Consider the following 22,113-nt stretch of genomic DNA (forward strand, 5'->3'; position numbering starts at 1 on the left):
AGGACATGATTATTCAATTGGTTTCATTGCCCTGAAAAGTATGTATATTCTCTTGAGGGAGCAACACAAATTGTCAACTAAAAACAGTAAACAGAAAGACGGGACAGTATATATGAGAGAGACATTTTTGTATTTTATTTCTAACAAGAAAGAGAAATTGCAAAGTATGTTTATTATATATGCATCTCTATATAAACATCTATCTATCTATCTATCTATCTATCTATCTTTCTGATTATTTCTATTTCTAAAGACAACAATAGCTGGGATTAATTTCAACAGTACAGCCGTCTGTGAAATCAACCGCAGATATGGAACAACTGGGTCATGGTTGAACTGGCTGCATAAAATAAGAGCTATTTACAGATAGCTATCAAAAGTAAAATTGAAAGGTCATTGCAATTTATCCATTTGGGAAAAGACTGCCTGACTGGTATCACCAAAAGAAGATCATCTCACACAAGTCCTTACAATTTCATTAACATTCAGGCAGCCACCACTTTTGTTTGATACCCTGCCAATTAGTGTCTGAACTTGGCTAGTCCCAGGGCTTGCAGGCAAAACGAGAAGCTTTGATTTAACACAAACATTTACAACTGGCTCACTTGACTAGGCTGGCTGCAACACTGACATTGCGTTAATGTATTTGCTATTTTTAAACAAACTTAACCAAGGGGGAAGTCAGGCTATGATGTGCATCTCATTTACAGGAGGCTGTAGGTGAAAGTGTCCGCCACAGAATTTAAAGCACTGCAATACTGTCTGTTCTGGAGTTCAGGCAGGTTAGATGCTCTCAGCTGCTTTGGAGAGCAATCGAATCAAAGAGACTTCAGCTTTCTTTTTATTAAACAAGGGGAATTGCCTTCAAACTGTGGTTTCGAGAAGGAATAATGCATTCGCTCACCATACAACAAAACAGGTGGTGATGACTCATGACGATTTTTTGCAATTGTGTAACGACAACCCTGTAAGACATACATGTGACAAACCAAGTATTAATTCCATTCACATTTATCCAGCACTATGAATGCTTCCAAAATAAATAGGTGCTAGCTCCAGACTTGAACATAATTTACTTATGTCTTGTGTGTGTAGAGCCCTAAAGGTGGGTTTTACTTTTTTACATCAGTTGTCAAACAGCTTCCCCGAGAAGGAGATAGAACATAAATATATATAAAAAAAAAAAAATAAGCTAGTCCCCTTAAGGCATTGCAGAATTTTTATTAACCCAAAAAGCCATATGTGCAACGAGTTAGGGTTTGCTTTGTGCCAAGCAAACGTACATCACTGCACCTGTTTGCACCTGTTTTTTGGCCTCAAGACTGTGTTTTATTGGAGTTCTCAATGTTTTATTTGTCCCCCTTGGGCTCTTCACATGGGTATAGGTTTTCATTGTTTTAGAATGTTAACAGAAGCCTTTGTGTCTAAAACATTTGGATGCACTATTTCTTCTCAAGTTTTCCCTTTTATTATTTCCTTTCATTTCCCTCACGGCGCACCACGTAACTGGTGACTGTGGCATAAAGAATGTGCTGCCAACTGACATCACAAACAGTTTTTCTTCAGTCTATCTAATAAGCTTTATTCTTCACATCTGTCTATTTCTCCTCCACCTGGGACATAGCCTATAAGTTAAGCTTGACCCAAATATAACCTCCCCAGAAGACTGTAAAGAAAGTACAAGACAAATACAAATAAACAAATGCTTTCCTTCTTTGACTGGTGCACAGTTGTAAGGCTTATAACATTTTGTTTAATTACAATAAATAACTTAACCACTATGTATATTGAAACAAAATGGTGGGGAACAGATTGGGTAATAGTGCAGGAGTAATTACACAAAAAGACAGAGATATTTGATAGTTGGGAATAAGTAGGCTAATGTATAGACACTCGTGATAATGTGATTGCTCATTGCAAGATAGGAATTTGGCATTTCAATGAGAGCTTTTCCCTAAGAGACTCCCCCTGTAAAAATGAAATATATATTGTTTTTGCTGAAGGAGGATTCTGATATCTATATGAACTACTATGAACGTGCATAAACTGTTTATTTTCATCATAAAGATTGCTAACAAAAACCAAAAAATAAATACATATATACATAGGATAGCATTCAAAATTGCAGTGTGCAGTGATCATGCAAGACGCTATTTCCTTTAGAGAAGGAATTAGAGGCATTATAATTGTAAATCAGACCCTTCAACACAAAGGCATAAAAGCCTTCAAAACGATACACCGGAGTTGCCATCTGGAATCCCAGACTCCCAGTTACAATTAAATCGGGAGCGGGTCACATTGACTGGGGAGAGAGATGAGAGTGACACCTCTCAGGATTCATCCCTGAGAGCAGCAAGAATTTCATTTTCAAATTATCTCAGGATCACACAGCTCAATAATTAATGTTTAAATAAAGGAAATATAAAGGTGGATAGCAAAATATGTGTGTGTGTGTGTGTGTGTGTGTGTGTGTGTGTGTGTGTGTGTGTGCGAGAGAGAGAGAGAGAGAGAGAGAGAGAGAGAGAGAGAGAGCGTGAGAGAGAAGTTGGCTATGGAGACAGACGATTTTATCCTGTCACTCCGAGATAAGATATTTGCATTCCTAAAGAAATTCTTCCAATTTCCCTTAGGAGACAGCCTGGGTTGCTCTTATCATTTCTGATCTGACAGATGTAAAATAAAAATGGGGAATCGAGGGAAAGGACAAAAGGGGTGGGAGGGGAATGTTTTTGTAACAGGGAAGGCTAAGCTCCTATAATGTTAAAATTATTAGTTGGGGGTGGAGGTCTATTTTATTGAATAAAATAGATGTGGTTCTGTTGACCTAATTAAAAGAGCCTGTCTTTAAATCAGCTTTTGCTCATTACATTAATCCTAAATCTGTAACAGCCAGGTGAGTGTAACTGATATAGTATGCAAAGTCAGCATTTCCTTTTCTTGTTTTGTTTTTTCTTCCATCCTTCTTTTTTTAAAGATAGATGCATACTTTTGTTGCACATACAGTTAGACAAGAACTAGATTTAAGTTTCATCAAGGAAAAAAAGGTTCTTAAAAAATAAATATCCCACGACTCTCTATAGTCCCTTGTGGGGAAGGAAATATCTAAGTCTTTAAACCTGTTTTCTGCAATAACACGCATCAAATGCAAAAAACACTGCAGGGTGGTAGTCCATTTTTAGGGGCACTACAAGAGATTATGGCTGATTGACTGTCACAGCATTTTACCTTCAAATGTTTTCAGCTGTCATTTTGCTTTAATGAGACCGTGCATCACTGTAAGATAACAATCTGCATATTGGGCAGTGATGATTAAATTCGAGAAAAAGAAGGTGCTCCACGTTGCTTTCTGAACCGAGACAGCGATTTGACAGATGAGAACCGGGGCACATGTTTAAAGAGGAGACTTGAATGTGCCTTGACACTGCTTTACATAACAGGATTTTAAACATCTCTTTCCAGTAGAACAGATACAGGAGAAGCCCAGTTGACGGGGATCAGGGCTGAGAGGCTTCTGGTTAAGTGCTGGCAGGGACGGTGGGGCCTACCTGCTCTCTGCCATATCTCCTCCATGCACAGCAGAGGGTGATGTTGAGCAAGCCATGGACCAGCAAGTGTCTTTTCAGATACCGTGTGGGTTGGCCTCACGACCTCTCGTAAATCTGATAAATGGCTTTCCTCAATTAGCATATTTATGTGCTGTTCAGCAAGAGGTGAACATAAATCATGGGTCTTAGCGATTTCTGATGAGAGGATGAAATGGTGGGACTATTGCCTAGATGTAGACCGCATATGCATGTGTTTCTCAGAGAGCAAAGAGGTAGGAGTGGCAGTGAGTGGGGGGATTATACTTCTTATGTTTCCATACAAAAAGAAAGGCAGCAACTCAACATGTAAGAGAGCAGTAATTAGACCTAATACTCAGTGGCATATTATAACCCATCAGTCTTTATTTAGTTCTGATTTAGGAGGAAGATAGTCATATGGCACTGTATAAATCCTACATTTGAATGAACACATCTTTGGAAATCTGAATTTAAAGACAAAGAAACAATTATGAAAACAACAACAACAACAAAAACCCTGCACCATTAATTTCACAAAGAGAATGTTATGGCAATCTTAAACCCCTGGGTATTATCACAGAGCACCACACCAGATAAGAACTGATTCTTGTGCTGGTACTATGCTGGTCAAAATGTTACAGTCTGTCTGCTGTGCTGTTTAAGACAAAACATTGGGGGAGGTATGGTGAGCGGATCGAGATTCGCTCTGTTAGCTGTTGTAATCAAATACAGGTTTTTTGTTTCTTTCCCGTCTTCCCACCACAAGAAAGAGATGTACAATAAATTACCAATCCGGTGCCTGAGTTCGATTTGCTTGACTTGACAGGCAGCTTCCCTCTAGCAGTCTTGGGCTGTTTCATATGCATCTTCTGCACTGAAGGCAGCGCAAACCCTCCCATGAACTGGCTCAATGGACTGCGCAATGCCTAAAGACTGCTGCTCCTCCTACTTCACTGCCCTGAATGAGCGGAGAGAGAATGCCCTGAAACAGCATCTCTTAAACTGTGGGCAGGGACCCAGAGGGGGTTGTAAGAGGCTCCCAGAAGGGATGCAAAGAAGCTAGGAAGATGCAGCAAATCCATTTTTTTTCACCGCCCCCAGCAAACCATTCACAATTAGGAGTGCATTTCTCCCTTTCCTTTATGAAACAATTAGTGCTGAGCTTCCAGACACCCAGTTCCTACAGGCAGAAATATTTACAACCACTACTTAATGTTAGCAGCTCCTGTGTCTGATTTGTGTTTGATGGTGCTTTCTCTATCACTTCAAGGGTATGAGCATGTTATTAATGTATTTCTTGTTGAATTTATCTATTTTAACTTGCTGTGTGGACATATTCATTGCATTAACACACATCTCAGAATTAGGTGTTTGATTTTTACTTGAACTGAGTCTCAGAAGGGTCTGGGAACCTACACCGTTAGGAAAAGAGGTTAAAATCCTGGATTAGACCCAATTGCGGCTAATACAATATGAAGTAATAGAATATAAATGGAGTTATGTATCGTATGCTAAAAGCTCAGTTGTGTATAAATCATTCAGGCAGCAGACTTCAAAGGAATGAAACTGAAGCTAAGGGTGCTCGTTTCAAATTAAACAATAAAAGAGCAAGAATACATTGGGATGGATGTTGTAAGCACAGAATACTTCAAATTGTAAGCAGGTCAGCTCTGGGTTATAAGTACTGTATGAGGGCCACTGGGAGCTGCACTCACAAACAGTCATGCGAAAATGCCACTGTCTTTTAAGAGCCCAGCAACCGCTCTGTAAATTGCTACATACATTATCAATGCTTTTCCTTACCATCATAGAATGGTTGTTGAAAAATATATCCATTTCCTTTCTTTTTTTAATTCATCCTTCTCTCTTTGTGGATCAAAGTTCTCTTTAGTATTAAAGAAAATGTAATTCTAACAAAACAAATCTCAAGCCTTCAAACATCTTAATTAGTTATGAACTTAATGAAAGCAAATCATACACTCAAAATAACAATGTAATGAATCACAATCTACAGTATTGCTTCCTATTTTTCTCATATGACACTTCATGTGGTTACAATGCACAAGTGTTGACTAAGCTTCAAAATGAGAATCAAATAAAACAATATATATGTTCAATACTGTGCATATCGACACACAAGGAGTGCGTTGTGCGTATTTATACATATTATATTGTTTTATGGTTTTGTTGTATGGTAGCAATTGTATATTACCTGTAAATGTAACATGCAACATTTGAAAGTGTCCAATCTGTGTAGCAAATGATAAGATACTATACATCTGCACCCTTATGCTTCAAGGCATGTGTATTCAAACACTAAAACAACTGAGCCTGATATATAAGAGACATTAGAGTGACAATAACCATTTGCCTTATACAGCATGACAGTTACATCAAGTAAATGGTTAATAATAAAAGCTCCACTGCTTCATGTATTGCAACAGCTTAAATCCAGGTTTATGGCCACAGCAGAGACGTTTGGTGTGGAGTGAAAACGATGGCGCCATTACATTGAAGTCTCCAAAGAGGGGAGAAAAATCACAGAAAACTACCTTTAAATAATTGCAATTTGGACATTTGAATGATCACCAAAGAGGACTTGTGTTCAGACCATTTACCTCCCTTTCCTAAACTGCATTAACAATGAAATCCTACAAATGTTAACTAAAAATATACCCTGGTTACTGTTGTGGTATTCAGCCTCTCCCTTTGTGTCTGCTGGGCCCGGCACGGTTCTGTGCTCTTCGCTCTGTATTGTGTGCAATAAAGGGGATTCGGCTTCAAAGACTGCTTAAGCAGCACATGAAAATAATTGATTGAAGCCGCAGTATCCTATAGTGACATTGTAATGTGATGGGAAAAAAGCCATGCTTGGTAATAATGGCTTGGTATAGCAGATTGCATATTTGGCATGAACGAAGAGAGCTTCGTAATTACATCAAATCCCTTCCACGGTATTGAAACTGCAGAAAGCAAAAACAGACCAGGGATAGATGCTCTGTGTTGATGGTTGTGGCTATTGATTAATATGGAAAAGGGTTGTGAATGCCACAGCTTTAAAACACACCTTTTTTTGATGTTTCCTTGAAGTGGTCAAGCCGCGAGCAGCATCAAAGAAACATATAGTGTAGATCAGTGGCTTTTCTTCTATGCCTATAATTTTACAGGGGACAGGCTGCTGTGCTACAAATACAGGTAATGAGTGCTGTAATGTATAAATAGGGCTAGCAGATGTTCTGATACATGTTTGGAAAATGGTCACAGCTGAATTACTGAAGGGGCGGTGGGGGGGCGGGGTGCTGAACTGCATTATTACATTTTCCAAAGAAAGGCATAGAAACAAACCACGTACCCAAGGAGCTATCTATCTATGTTTCACAATAGCAAAAGAGACTTTACATCTGTTTACAGTTATCAGCTGCTTTTCAAAACAGTTATTGCTATTTCCCCAAGGTAATTAGGATTATTTGATTGAAAACATCATGAAGACTACCCTGTACCCTTTGGAGAAAAATAAATAAAAATTAGGTCTTCATTACTCTTAATGAAGCTCTAGATCTTTAACTTCATTGTCTTTTATTATGCTTGTCATGAGAGGTCATTGTGTGGAAATCACTGAGGATCAGATTGCTGGGGTTGTCAGGGGCAACCCAAAGCCCGAGGCCTGGGCTTAGGCCCGAGTGAACAGCTGTGCAGTGGAGTCCCCATGCTGGGCCCAGGCTATATGGAGATCATTCTGTGACAAAATGTCAAACGGTGAAGGCTATGTTCTTCTTTTTCACATTTAAGCTTTTTAGTTACTTCCCGTTCAGAACAAGTTTGACTGCCATCTGCACAGACCAGCCTTTCAATCATCCTAGTGGACAATGGCTCTCATTGTTCAAGCAGCGATTAAAAATCAGGGCAAGCATAATCCATCATCCCCAAAGGGAGATATTGACAGTTACAGTGGTGTCCTGCTGTTCTTCTCATTGGAATATGTATTTTAGTTTACCCCCTGACTCTTTTTGATTGAAAACACATCTTTCACAGGACAGGCATGAGTACCAGCTTGGACTTGCTGTTATGGCTGATAGCATAATACTTGCTTTAGTTCTTAGGTTATCCAAATTTGGAAGGAACATGATATATAGTCTATTTATTATGTTGTTGTTGTTTGGATGTGCTCCGTGAATCAACAGTGCTATGTCATAACAGCCGGCTATCGTTTTGTTCCGAGCAGAAAATTTTAGCAACCAGTCAAGCAACCTTTTGCTTTCATGGCGAGCCTCAAGATTTCTATATCAAATTGCAATCCATCCCCAACTCTCAATAAAAAAAATTAAAATTATACATTTTCCCCAGGCCTCCTCCATTGCTGAAACTTAGACTCAATGATATTGTCAAACAGATCCCCTCACTAGAGTGACTATTTCATTTTTACCAGATTCTGTGACAATTCTGTGTGTCTTATGCTCTGTAAGTAGTGCTTCCTGAAGTTATGAATGTAATAATCATAATACATGTTAATATCATTTGGTCCCTGAGTAAATGATTAAACAAATCATAAAATTAAATTATAATCCCTTTAAGATTTGGGGTTATTTAAAAAAAATAAAAATCTAATGCATTACATCATAACAGGTGGTACCAACAGCACTTTGGTAAGAGGATGCTGATAAATATGAAATCATGGCTTTTCCAAGGACTGGAAAAAGTACACACAACATATTTGTATAACAGGACAGAGAAATACAGTCTTCATGAAAGACAAGACACTGCTAACAAAGAAAAGTATATATAGAAACATGGATATTTTCTCAAATGGTACAAAATTTTTCTAAATACATTCTGTGCTTTGCTATAAGGATACTTTGCCGGGAAAGGTCAATGCAATGATAAACATTTGGGAGGGTGATATCTCACGATCACAAGATACTTCATCTAAGGATTTTGATTTTAAACTTGCTATCTTGAGATTGCAAGATGATTGCTTGTGATATCCTGAGCTGTCATCTTTTGATCTTGAGATTACAGCTGGTACTATTTAGATCCTGAGATAAGTAATCTCAGGATCACAAGATAACGGAGAATATTGAGACACTGAAATATATAATCATGCAATCAGAAGATTACAAATATCTTTTTTCTTAACATTTTATTTATTTGGTCATGGCCTCAATGAGCTACTATGAATCTGTGAGTGTTCTACATTAGCATCATATTTTAATGCCGAAGGCTAAGTGGTCCAGGGGTTAAGGAAATAGGTTTATTACCCAGAGGTCCTATTGTCAAAGCCTCGGCAGCAGTTGTTGATGCATGGCTTACCCACTAGTCCCATGGTGTCACAAGTACTGCAAGTATCAGCTTAATTACCTATTATTATGTGACAGATTTATTAACTACCCAATGATTAAAAGACCAATGTTTTTTCACATTCACAGTTTCCATTTGGAACCACCTGACACCAAACATTTATTTTTAAACTTTTAAGATGAATCAGTCAAAGTATTCCCGAATTGTCATGGGAGCTGGGGACAGATTTAAAGAGCCAGACATTGTATAACAATTGGTATTCCTGCAGAAGTCTGTGGGTATTGAAGCCAGCATCAGTCAATCATTGGTGTGAACAGTGGCGCAGGTGACAGCTGCAATGTCTTGACAAATTTGTATCCTTACATTAACAGGTCACGTTGTCTTCTTAGAGAAACCTACTATTCTGTTCATCCATTTGTTAATATGTGAGTCTCATCAGCAGAAATGTACAGTTCATATTTTATCTCCCTTGATTGGAACCTTGTTTGGAAGATGCATTTCTGTATTTATTTACTTCCTTGAGGAGAATGAAGTGTGCGTTTTCTTTACATAACATCATGAACAGCTGAAATTTGTAATTACAGCATGACTGTTGCGATGGATACATTCATCATTTCTGAGGAGGAGATTACACTCTAAACCAGCTTGTATATGAAATCACCCTACTTTAAAATAGAGTACGACACAAAATACCCTTATACAAAATATATCTTAAATTAATAAATACCATTCTTCTCCTTTTTGAAAGACAGGAAAAGAGTAGTTGTAGATTAACCAAATTTAATATTCACTAGTGTATGGCCCGTTATAATAAGCAACAGTGTTGATGCAAGCCAAATAAACTCCCGCTAACCATTGACATGCAAGCATTTATACCACTCTTTAATTCAGAAGGCTAAGTGGTCCAGAGGTTAAGGTCCTAATTGTCAGCACCTCAGCAGCAGCTGTTGATGCATAGTTTACCCACTGCGCTGACCTTTTAAGTGTCTTATTTGCACTAAGGTAAATGTTAAGCTTTGTACTTAATCCATGCAAAAGACTGTGACTCCAATGTTTTGGCACATGAGCTGTTCTGCCTGCTTAGACAGGTAGACAGTGGATATATTTCATGTTTTAAAAAAAACTGCATTAATTGACTTTACCTTGACAATCCATTAGCACTTATTTTTCAGCATCAAGCATTTAGTCTTGATTGATTCAGGTTTCCCAATTAACCTCCTATTCATTTTGTCTGGTATTACTTTTATTCTAAGAACAGGAAACTGGAAACACCTTTAACAGAAAAATGGTTGACAGTGATGACGATAATTTTGAATCTTCTCTTACCAGATTAGGTTTCTGTTTAGGTTTCACTTTGGAGATTTCAGGTTATAGATGATGCATTATGTCTCTGTCACTGTTAACAGTACAGCATTCAAAGCTTTTCAATAACTGGCACACACAGGCAGTCCAATTTCATCTTATATAATAGGGCATTCATAGAATTGGATCTTAAGAATTGAAACTGAAGTTTGCACTGACTAATTCCAGATTTATACCTGCACTGCAAATCCTTTTGTACTACAGGGATACTCACATTGATGACAATTTGTGATAAGATTTAATGTACTTCAAGAAGCATAAGTGATAATTGAATAAGTTTGGTATTTTTTAAGATGTGCCGGTATGGATTACGATTGTATACCGGCCCATTTCGACCACTGTGTATAAGCCTATACATTTTCAAAAACATTTTTGCAATTCAGTTCTCAGCCTACAGATGTCCTTTTATCCAGGCTAGTTAAACTGATCTAAACATTAAACTGGCAATCAGTACAACACAAACCGCAATTAATAGTAATTAATTTTAAAATATTTCCCAATTATGTGAAACAATTAAACAATTAATAACTCAAATTAAATTAATTAATTAATAAAGGGATCAATGAGGAATAAATACCAGCCACTCTTTGATAAACATCAAGATGTTCTATGTATATACATATATACATATATATATATATACACACATATATACATGTCATTAATTATGGAGAGAGCTGCTTACTTGGAACCAGATACTAAGTTGTATTCTCAATTGTATTCATGTCCCTCTATATAGGCTATATATATATATATATATATATATATATATATACACACACACACATATATATATATAGCCTATATAGAGGGACATGAATACAATTGAGAATACAACTTAGTATCTGGTTCCAAGTAAGCAGCTCTCTCCATAATTAATGACATGAGGAACACCAAGGTCTAAATTTGTGAAACGAAACAAAAAAGTCCTCGAACAGACAATGCTGATGATTCAAGAAGACCATTCTCTCTCCTCTCAGATGTTCAGACTCCCTGACTTCTGAATGTATATAGTTACAGTTACAGAAATTATTTGTAATCTGTTCAAACTCTCTGTGAATTTAAAACTTTGCTACACTACGATGTACTGAGAACAAATCTGCATATTCCTGCCTTACTCCACTCCACCCAGTAGTGGTAATGCCCCACTCATTTCCATGCTGCAGACAGGGAGTTCTGACTACAGGCCTCACTTCAGGCACTAAGCCTTGGTTTAAACCTATGATCTTCAGTCCGTAGGATCTTTCCTGCATTCCTGGCAGCCTGAGGGATGAAACACACCCTGCAGCCTTTACAACACACATGAACGGTGCGCAGGAGTCTAAAGCAGGTTCTCAAACACAGTTCCTGGAGGGCTACATTGTGTCCTGGTTTTCATTTCAAAGTGAGCCTCTCAATCACTGAATCAATTAAAAACTATCTAACTATCTACCTAACTATCTGTATTTCTACCAATCTATCTGATCAGAATGATTAAATTACGGGGGGCTTTGCCGGAGTGAAAGCCCAATGTCACGTGGACCTCCATGAATTCCGCAGCCTTAATATTCCCATTGGTTTTCAGGTCTTTCCTCTTAGTGTGTCACAACTGAGTGAAACTGAGAATGTTGGTGTTACAATGCTGGTTTAACATTGAAAAGGGAAAGGGATCTTACCAGGCTCCTGAAGGATGAGCTGGGCAGCAGTTTGGGCATTGCCTGCCTCGTTCTCAGCAACACACTGATAAAAGCCCTCGTCTGACTTCACCAGTCCCAGGATCTGAAGGTTACTTCCACCCTGTATTTAAAGAGAGACATTTAGTATTTTTTACTTGTATTGGTTTACAATAATAATAATAATAATAATATATAACTGATATTGGAAATTAAGTGAATATGACCTTAGAACATATGAATACAAAGTTTTGTATTGTCCTTGTAAAGCCAAATCTCAGATAAACAGTTCTGATGATTACATCTTTAGAAGAAGGGCATTTATTCTTATTCAAGGACTGAAAAGGCTAAATCCCCACAGCATCAGCAGACCAGTGTCGTCTTGTTGAGGTTATCAGAATGAAAATGGACTCAATCTTCTGAACTGTAAACAGCTCATCATACAGAATACAGAAATTAAGCGAAAGCAGATGTAACAATTAATTTAAAAAAAGAGTGGATCAAGCTTACAGTTTGTCAAGACAGGGTCTTTTGAACCAATACTCTAGTTTTAAAGCAGCCAGGTATACAACAAAACTGAGGCAAAAACCTTAAAACTGGCTCATAAAGAATATGTCAATACTTAACATCATCACTTTTGACCAACAAATTAAATGGGGTTGCATAAATTGTTAAACAAACACATACAGAAACCCCCCCACACACACACACATACATATATATATATATATATATATATATATATAATAATAATAATAATAATTATTATTATTATTATTATTATTATTATTATTATTATTATTATTATTATTATTATTATTATTATTGTTATTTATTGCTTGGTAGGTATTATCTTATTGTAACATATTCCAGAGTGCAGAGGAGCTTGGAAGATTTGAAAGACATCTATGTCACACATCAGTCACCATAGTGCAGATTGGATACCTAATAACAGTCTGACATATTTACATTACAGTAATAGCTCATAAAGACATTTTTCATTATTACATTTTTGTATTTTGTATTATGTCATTCATAGTTTCATTTTTAACAGAGTTCAGGTGAAGACAATGTTATGAAAGTTTTATAAAAGCAAGGGCATTTAAAAGAAAATTAGGACTGAAGTATCACCATTAAATGCAACATAGCTTTCTAATTGTATATAGAAGCTTATACATATGTGTTATGGTAGTGTTTATGTGAGCACTCAAGATTTTTAATCATTACAATACTGAATCCGATAATGAATATAATGACTATATTCATTATTCACTTAAAAAGTGGGACAAAAAGTGGGACTCCTTTGGTTGACTGCTTTCAGTTGCATACTTCTGCACTTACCACAATCTGAAAGTAGTCACTGGGGATGACAACCTCTCCATTCTTCACCCAACGGACCGTAGGCGGAGGTTTCCCTGTCACAGCGCATTCCAGCTCAATGTCCATACTCTCATAGGCATACAGGTTAGATGGATAATTCAAAAACCTTGGAGGCACTGCAATCCAAAGAAAGACAGCACATTTAGTAAATAAATCAATGGATCATTTAAAATAAACGGTTTCCATAAAAGAAACACAAAAGAGCACAAGTGGTCCTTATAAAATACCACCATGTTTTCGTACTTTTTATTCAGCTTGCCAGTTCTTTAGAATCAATTACTAAATCAAACTAAATGAATAAATCCCAAACTGATGCCTGCTGTTATTCCCAAAAGCTAAAAATATTAAATTCCTATACATTTCTTACTTTTAGAACTATTTTACTCACTTTACCTGCTAACCCAGATAAGTACTTATTCTTTTAGTAATTCTTATTCTTCGTAGATTGGGTAAACTATATTATAATGTGGTAGGCACAGGAACTATTATAACATGAGGCTTAAATTAATGGAAGCTGAAAGGAGGATAATTTCTCCTACACGGGATCTGTTATTCGTAAACCTGTCCATTAACCACAAACATTATGTTATACATTAAAGGAAAATCTGTTGCATTTTTGTTTTTTGCAGCAGATTCCCCAAGCTCCAAAAAACAACATCCTCACAGATGGTCAATAGATTTATTTGTATTTTTTCTAATAGGGAAAAACAGGATTCAATTGACTTATTTTGTAATTGGCAGACAATAAAGTCTAATCTTTAATCTAAAAGCTAAAACATTGCTTTAGACATTACAATGATAAGGGCAGGAAAGACATATGATATAATTAAAAAATGCCCTCAACATGCAAGAATAACATTGCTAATTATAAAGTGATTAAACTTACAAAACATGACAGCAAGCACATTAACTTTCATAAATTATTACCATTTAATTGTCTGCCATGTCCATGTCAGTTTAACACTTTGATACTGCTAAAAACATCTGAGGATTTTCCATAGCTGGACATTAGATATTTAATGGATGGTCTCAATCATGTTCCTTTGTAATTTTGTTATTACAAACTCATAGAAGAACTAGTCTCTGTGATACCTGTTAGGCAATAGAGCATTACGCTAATAAAATATTTACATACCAACCCCATTATTAACCAAAGTATGTCAACAAGGTTTTAAAATGCCCTTGAAGGCTGTGTTTACATGCTGATAAATTAGGCATGACAGTAGAGGTACTTTTATGACCTATTTAAGGTGGTTATGTCTGGTTACAACTTTACATAATTTTCGCTGATATTTGAATACAAATGAAACAAACATAAACACAACACAACATAAAGGTCTAAAGCAGGAATTGTTGGACCTATACAGTATTAAACAAAACACAAAAAGTGTAATCCAGCTGGACCACCTTAATTTACTATTACTGTCATGGCTTTCTACCAGCATGTAACCACCACCAAAGAGTAATATTAACAATAGGGTTGGCTAGAATAAGGAGTAAGAGATGCAGATCTCTTAATACAACCAAGAACTAGGCATCAATAAAAACAAGCAAATAGGATGTGAAGTATGTGAAATAGAGATAAAAAGGGTATATCAGAATGTCAGATGTCATTTTTTCATTTCAAAGAAGAAAAGTAGCTTATCTCATTCCAGAGAGTTATTGAATTCAAAATAGTTCTGTCTTAAATACATTTTCACATATTTAGAGGTAAAAAGTCAAAAGTGTTACATTCCATGTATGCCAAGTCCTATTAAGAAGATGTTACCAAAATAGAAGATGGGACACATTCTAAAAGTTTGATAATTACATCCTTGGAGATGTATGAAACTCCAGCATGGAAGAACATGAAAGCAGCTCAAATTTTACATAATTAATTAAAGATCAGCAGTACAAAATGCTGATTTCAATTTTTTTTTTTAAAGATAGTAGATCACAAAAAAGTAAATTTAACAGAAATCAAATTCAGTTGCTCTGACAATCTAATGAAACACTTCAGCACAAGCTTTCTGGGGAACCCCAACAAACAGCAACATAATATGTTATTAATAAAAATGATGTAAACACACAGAGTAAAATTTTTAATTAAAAGGCAGAGCAGAGTTTGGAGAAGCTGAGACATAATCAATACGCCTGTTCAACCTTTTTAATGGTGAATTTGGGAATGTGTATTAAATAGGTATCAGAATACAGTGGGTTACTTTTGTATTATTGAAATAATATTATAACGTAAATTGTAAATAATATAGATTCTGCCGACTGTACACCCCACACCTAAATAAAGTAGCAGCTGAGTGACGGTACTGAGCGAGGAGTGGAAGTGTGGATTAATGCTTTAAAGAGAGTATCATGCTTCATTAAATATTAATTGCAAAAACTCTTGATTTAAAGAAATTGACTTGTAAGTAACTTCAGAATATTATCTACATGTCGACTGTGAATCACTGCATTATGATCTCTGAAAATTAATATTTCCCATCTGAGTGTGAGGGACTCTAAATCCAGTTCTGGACCACGTTTGGTCTTCATCAAACCTCCTCTATCAGCTTGCAGGGATAAAGCCTAGTTGTCAGATTTGTTGAAGTACAAGCTCTGTCTTCCTCCCATACTGTAGTGGACTATTCAATCTACAGAAGAAAAGTCCCAGCAAATAACTTTTTTTCCTCCTCATCACACAAATCTGGCCACATTCAGAAATTGATATTATTGCACCAGACATATTAAGTCCACTGCTTCTGAATATTAATTTTAGCCTTGAGACATGTTAGTTACAAAACTAAATTGGGATGGTAAAGAGAACACTAAATCTTAATTATCTGTTATCAGATCCCCATTCGCTCCCGCCCACTCAGGATTCCAATATGAAATAGGTTATTCAACTTGTCTCAACTCTGAGACATGTGTTGTGTTGTGTTGTCAGGCCGATTGCCGCTTTTCACTCTGCAAAACAGAATGGAAATAACACTTAAAGTGCCAACCAGACGATAAACACAGCTCCCACTGGCAAGTCCCATAGACGTCTGGTCAGTCATAGGAGGTGCTTTTACACAGCAAGCCGACTGAAACCCTGCCAATCTTGCAAACTCTTTTCAGTTTTGCGATGCTACAGAGAACTGGCTACAGTAACCAACTAGGACATGGAACTATGGAACTGCACTATATCCTGGAGTTATATTACTAGTTCTGCCATTTGTGACCCCATTGTTTCAACATATTATGACAGTCTGAACAACTAGATATATTAACAAAGATTTTATTTAAAAAAACATCACAGTAAAATACAATCTCAGTTAAACGTATGTCTAGGTGATGTATATAGTAGTATACATTAATGTACATTACAGTATGTATATAGTAGTTGCCAGTTTGAAATTTGTGTTGGACTGCACAGATCAGAGCGAGTGTAATACTGCCCTGTGGTGATTGAAGATAGGACTGGTTCGGTTCAGTTCACTGCGCTAAAGTGATGTCAAGTGAAGCCAGGTAAGATGACTTGACTTGGATTCTGTAAAATAGCAATATAGTTTGAAATTCACTCTCTAACGGCCTGCCAGCTGGACTGGAAGGTCTGCTAAGCAAGTATCTTGGGAAACCAAGTAGTGGCCATAGGGCAGCTAGGGAAAATATGCTAGCTAGCGCTCTAACCCACGGTATGTATTATTTTCGATCTACAGCCTTCTGTTCAGCTGGCTTCTGCTGTTGCCTCCCCGCTACAACAGTCATGACTTTGAACCTTGTTCTACAGATACACACATCCCATACCTTGCACAGTTTCACAATAGAATTGAAATCCATTCCTTTGGAATCCAGTCCACCCTAATCTGGAAGTGTCTTAGTTTTAGTCACCTTTTTAATGCCATGTGGCCAGCGTAAAGGGACTTTGACAAGTGACAATATTGTACCTGCTCCCCACAGAGAGGGAATAAAGCCAGCCAGCAGAATTGACACTCTGACTTTGAATGAGTGCATTCATCTGAGAGGCAGAGAAAGGCATAATTGTCAATATATTTTTTTTACAACATTCAGCATAACCTTAATGGGAATGATGTGAACATTACAAAGGAAAAGGCAGGTCAGTATCACCCTATTCTGTAAGTACTGTGTCTTGCTACTTAGCACTAGCACGGCCATTGCAATTCAAAAGTAAATATCTCCGTGAATGTGAATTTCTCCTGCATTTCCATTCTTATATGTTACTCAATATTTAAATTAAATACCTATATTGCATTTCAGCTGTAAACTTGTTAACATTAATAATTAATATATACTTTCTTTTTCAACCACCAGACTAACAGTTTATGCAGGAGGCTATACAGAATATAATAAAGCTGGCAATCATAAAATCAGTCAGTTAATAATAATAATAATAATAATAATAATAATAATAATAATAATAATATTATTATTATTATTATTATTATTTATTATTATTTATTTCTTAGCGACTTACACATTATCAGAGCAATACAAAGTGCAATAGTACAGTGCAATATAGTACAATACAATAATACAGTGCAGTTCAGGCATAATACATTTTACAAATTTATAATTTATAATTTACACACGTGTATGGGAGATACCATAAACACTATGTAATGTCTTACATCCTAGATTGTAAAAGCTGATAAGTGCAGACAAGATGTTTAGTCAAAGTTAACGAATTGTAATCTTGTTGACTGCAGAAACACACATTTCTACACATCATATATTCATATGCTATCATTATTTTATTACCAGATGAAACAAAAATATAAACAATTCAAGAATCGCACCTCATATAGCTATCATCTGCCTATCCTCTGATTAGCTCAGCAAGTTTCTAACTTTCCTTGGAATTCAATCTTGATCACGTTGCAAACCCAGGTCTCTGGATCAATACCTTGATCAGTCACCTGTTTGATCATGTATTTTGTATTAGGTGTAGGACTGGCAACTGTTAGACTGCTGTCGGCACTAAATTTCAGCATCTATACAGGACTGAGAAGATGTCCCTCACTCTTGAACCAGCGCTGCCCACTGGCACACCAATAAAGACACTGCCAGGTTACTAAATGCAATTAAACCCTTGTTGCAAAGGCATTGTGGTGTTGAAAAGTGCATTTTCTACATTGATGTAAGCAGCTGTACTAATACAGACAGACAGAGCTATTTCAAAGTGCTTTCACATTGCATAAGATGTTATATTTTAGTTTTATGTTATTTTAATAACTGGTAATTAATGTTTATAATTGTATAAGTCTGCTAGGATATGTGCATATGGATTTCTACACCCGTTTATTGTTTAAAGTTTATTAGTTTTTTCATGTTTATTTATGTATATATGCTCATTTTGAAAAAATAAAAATACTTTAATTTTAAATGTAAATGCAGTGTTTCTGCCCTGAATATGTTATGTGTGATGTTCATATGTAAAACTATTAAGTTTAATACAACTCTTTGTTTTTAATTTTCATCACACAGCTGTTTGATAAGGGACCCGCACATTTTGTGGGTTTGGCGGTTGTATGTAGTCTGAAATCTCGGCGGTTCTAGTGTTAAGTTACCATACTTTTGTGTGCCATTGTTAAGGGTTGTAATAAAAGGGTGGAATGTCTCCTTCATTCTTTATTGCACTTCTTAGGGTTGGTTGGAAGTAAAATACTTATTCTCTGATTTTTAATGCACTGCACTGTCTCAGGTAAACTGTTTACAGACAAGGACACAGATGCATTGACTGAATACCTCGTCTCTGCGGAGATTATCTTTCAATATCTTTGAAACACTGATAACCATAACAAGAAGTGTATACTACTACTATCAATAACAAAAACAATAATAATTATAATTATTATTAAAAACACACATACATAGAAATATACTTTCAAAGAGAGAGTGGAAGAAAAAGAACAAATTATTGTTCTTTTCCTTTATTTTTTCTGTGATTCAATGTAAAAATATTTCAATGTAGACAGACTTCGTACATCAAGGTTACTGATCCGTAAAGGGATGCTTAGAAAAATGTTTTGAATATAGAAGAAGTAGGCTATGCCCTAAAGAAGACGAAAAATGGAAAAGCATCTGGAGATGATGGAATCACAGTGGAGATCCTAAAAGAAGCTGCAGAAGAAATGGAGAAAATTCTGGCAAAACTTTTCACAAAGTGTCTCAGAAATAAAGAAATACGAGATAAATGGAACAATGCAACCTCTATTCTCCTTCCCAAGAAAGGAGACAAAGAAGATTTTACCTAACCAAGAGAATAAGCAGGATTAAAAAAATGATAGAATACAATGAGTCATATTCAAGTTGCCAGAGAAGAATTGGAAAGATGCAGAGAATATGTGCTTCCACTGTGCCTGGGCTTTGTTGACTACGAGAAAGCATTTGATTCAACAACTCAGTCATCAGACCGCTTAGAAATCAAAACAGTGAAGAAACATATGTAACTCTTATTAAATATATCTACAACAATGCTATATCAACAATCCGACTTCACCAGGACACTGACACACACAAGTTTTGTAAAGGAGTAAGTAGAGACAATCTCTCTAAAACTATTGATGGAAACTCTTGACAAAGTGTTCAACATTTTGGTTTGGAAGAAAAGGCTTATTTGAACAACTTACAAATTGCCGATGACACTGTCATATTTGCAAAAACACCTGAAGAGTGTACACTTTATGAGCTGCTGTGAAGATGCAAGCAAGAAAACTGGACTTCAAAAATCATGTTCAACAGCTTTGTTAAATATAATGTTAAAAATGTTATGTCTACCTTGGACAACAAATCAGCATAGATGGAGATATTATGAAAGAAATCAAAAGAAGAGTAAACATGCAATGAATTGCATCTGGAATAAACATCACCCTGGTTGAAAGGAAATCTACCCATTTACTCACTTTTGGCTGTGAAACCTGGTCACCTGGTCCAAAAATGAAATAGAAACTGCAGATGGCACAAAGAAGCATGGCAAGATGTAAGCTTGGCAATAGACTGGACACATCAATAAGAACAGATCAAAGAAGGACAAATTAAACAATTGAAATATTCCAAGAGAGGAAAAAATACCTAGAAGCGACCACATAAAAGATGGGAAGATAAATTAATAAAATACGCCGGTCTGAAATGTAAAAGAGAGGAACGAGGCAAATGGAAACATCTTGGAGAGGCCTTCATCCAGCAGTGGATAAATATTGGTGGAAGGTGATGGTATACACTGATCAGCCATAACAATCTCGTTATCATGCCAACTGTCAGTGGGTGGGATATATTAGGCAGCAAGTGAACATTTTGTCCTCAAAGTTGATGTGTTAGAAGCAAGAAAAATGGGCAAGCGTAAGGATCTGAGCGACTTTGACAAGGTCCAAATTGTGATGGCTAGACGACTGGGTCAGAGCATCTCCAAAACTGCAGCTCTTGTGGGGTGTTCCCGGTCTGCAGTGGTCAGTACCTATCAAAAGTGGTCCAAAGAAGGAAAAACGGTGAACCGGCGAAAGAGTCATGGGCGGCCAAGGCTCATTGATGCACGTGGGGAGCGAAGGCTGGCCCGTGTGGTCCGATCCAACAGACGAGCTACTGTAGCTCAAATTGCTGAAAAAGTTAATGCTGGTTCTGATAGAAAGGTGTCAGAACACACAGTGCATCGCAGTTTGTTGCGTATGGAGCTGCATAGCCGCAGACCAGTCAGGGTGCCCGTGCTGATTAACTCTGCACAACTTGGGGACCATTATCACACAGCAAATATTCAGACAGCATATTTTATACACCTCTAATACTATTAAGGTTACAAAATAAAATATATGTTTCAATAAATTATTACAGTTACAACATATTCAGTGAATATTTATTCAATTGACATATATATATATAAAGCACTATACAATACAACACATAACATGTTCAATTTAGATTAAGGAGATTCTAAAACATTAAGAATTATCACTGTTACCAGGCCACCTGGAATTCATTTTCAAGGCTCTTTAATACGAATTCAAGTAGAAGCCAGAGGGAAGATGTTGCTTCACAAAGGCAAAACTCTGAGTGCTACAACTTTTGCCCCAAAACCCAAGCTGCGCATCACTGTGTTTTTCTCTGTCTGTCTCCTTAAAAAGGGTGTGGTGACAGCCCAGGGGATGATTGACTGATGGGCCAACCATACATGAGGTAGCAATGCGCTGCATTCTCACGCTGGCCAATCAGTTGATTAATCCTCCCAGATCAGCACATTGAATCCGGGGGAGAGCTCACCCTGTCATTGTATATATGTATGTGTGAGTATATATATATATATATATATATATATATACACTGTATATAATAAAAATGATGAAAGTAGCAGCTTCATTGTAAAAGCATTTTAAATAAATGTATTTATTAATAATTCCTACAAACTGTTAATTTTCTCTTAGGTACCACATTCACAACTAACAGGTGTTTGTAAATTCCACTATGGGCTAGACCAAATCAAAGCATCAACCTAATCGCAAATCGCAAAGTACAAACCAGTATCCTATCACATTTTTATTTATTGGCAGAAACCACTTACTACTACCTATAACTTAAAATGCGATAGGGTACAACTCTGTAATTTATGTTTTGATTTAGTCTAGCCCTATGTTTTCATATTTCCTTCAGATACTTTCACTTTCTATTCTTTATTGCCAGTCTGGTTTTGGGTAGCATATTACTTTGCTGCTTTTAATTATTTTTATTGTAAATAGTATAAGTGTAAATGTTTAGCTTTAACCTAATAATTGGAAAATGTGTTGTACTTGATTTTATGTCTGTTCATACTTTGAAAATATCCCTAACTTTGAGGCTGCCATGGAAACAAATGCTGCTAAACTACACAGAGCTTACTGTCAACAGACATGCATATATTT

At 36.4% G+C, this 22,113-nt stretch overlaps 1 protein-coding gene across 1 annotated transcript in view; it reads right to left on the reverse strand.

Moving 5' to 3' along the window:
- Positions 1 to 22,113, reverse strand: part of dcc (DCC netrin 1 receptor) — a 309,571-nt gene that overhangs the window by 108,204 nt on the left and 179,254 nt on the right. The window contains exons 6-7 of the mRNA XM_066710967.1: positions 13,214 to 13,368; positions 11,876 to 11,996 (exon numbers count right to left, since the gene is read on the reverse strand). Of these exons, the coding sequence (XP_066567064.1) occupies positions 11,876 to 11,996; positions 13,214 to 13,368 (276 nt within the window). The remainder of the gene's footprint in view (positions 1 to 11,875; positions 11,997 to 13,213; positions 13,369 to 22,113) is intronic.

Source organism: Amia ocellicauda, chromosome 8 (genome assembly GCF_036373705.1).
Source record: "Amia ocellicauda isolate fAmiCal2 chromosome 8, fAmiCal2.hap1, whole genome shotgun sequence".
Classification (NCBI taxonomy): Eukaryota; Metazoa; Chordata; class Actinopteri; order Amiiformes; family Amiidae; genus Amia; species Amia ocellicauda.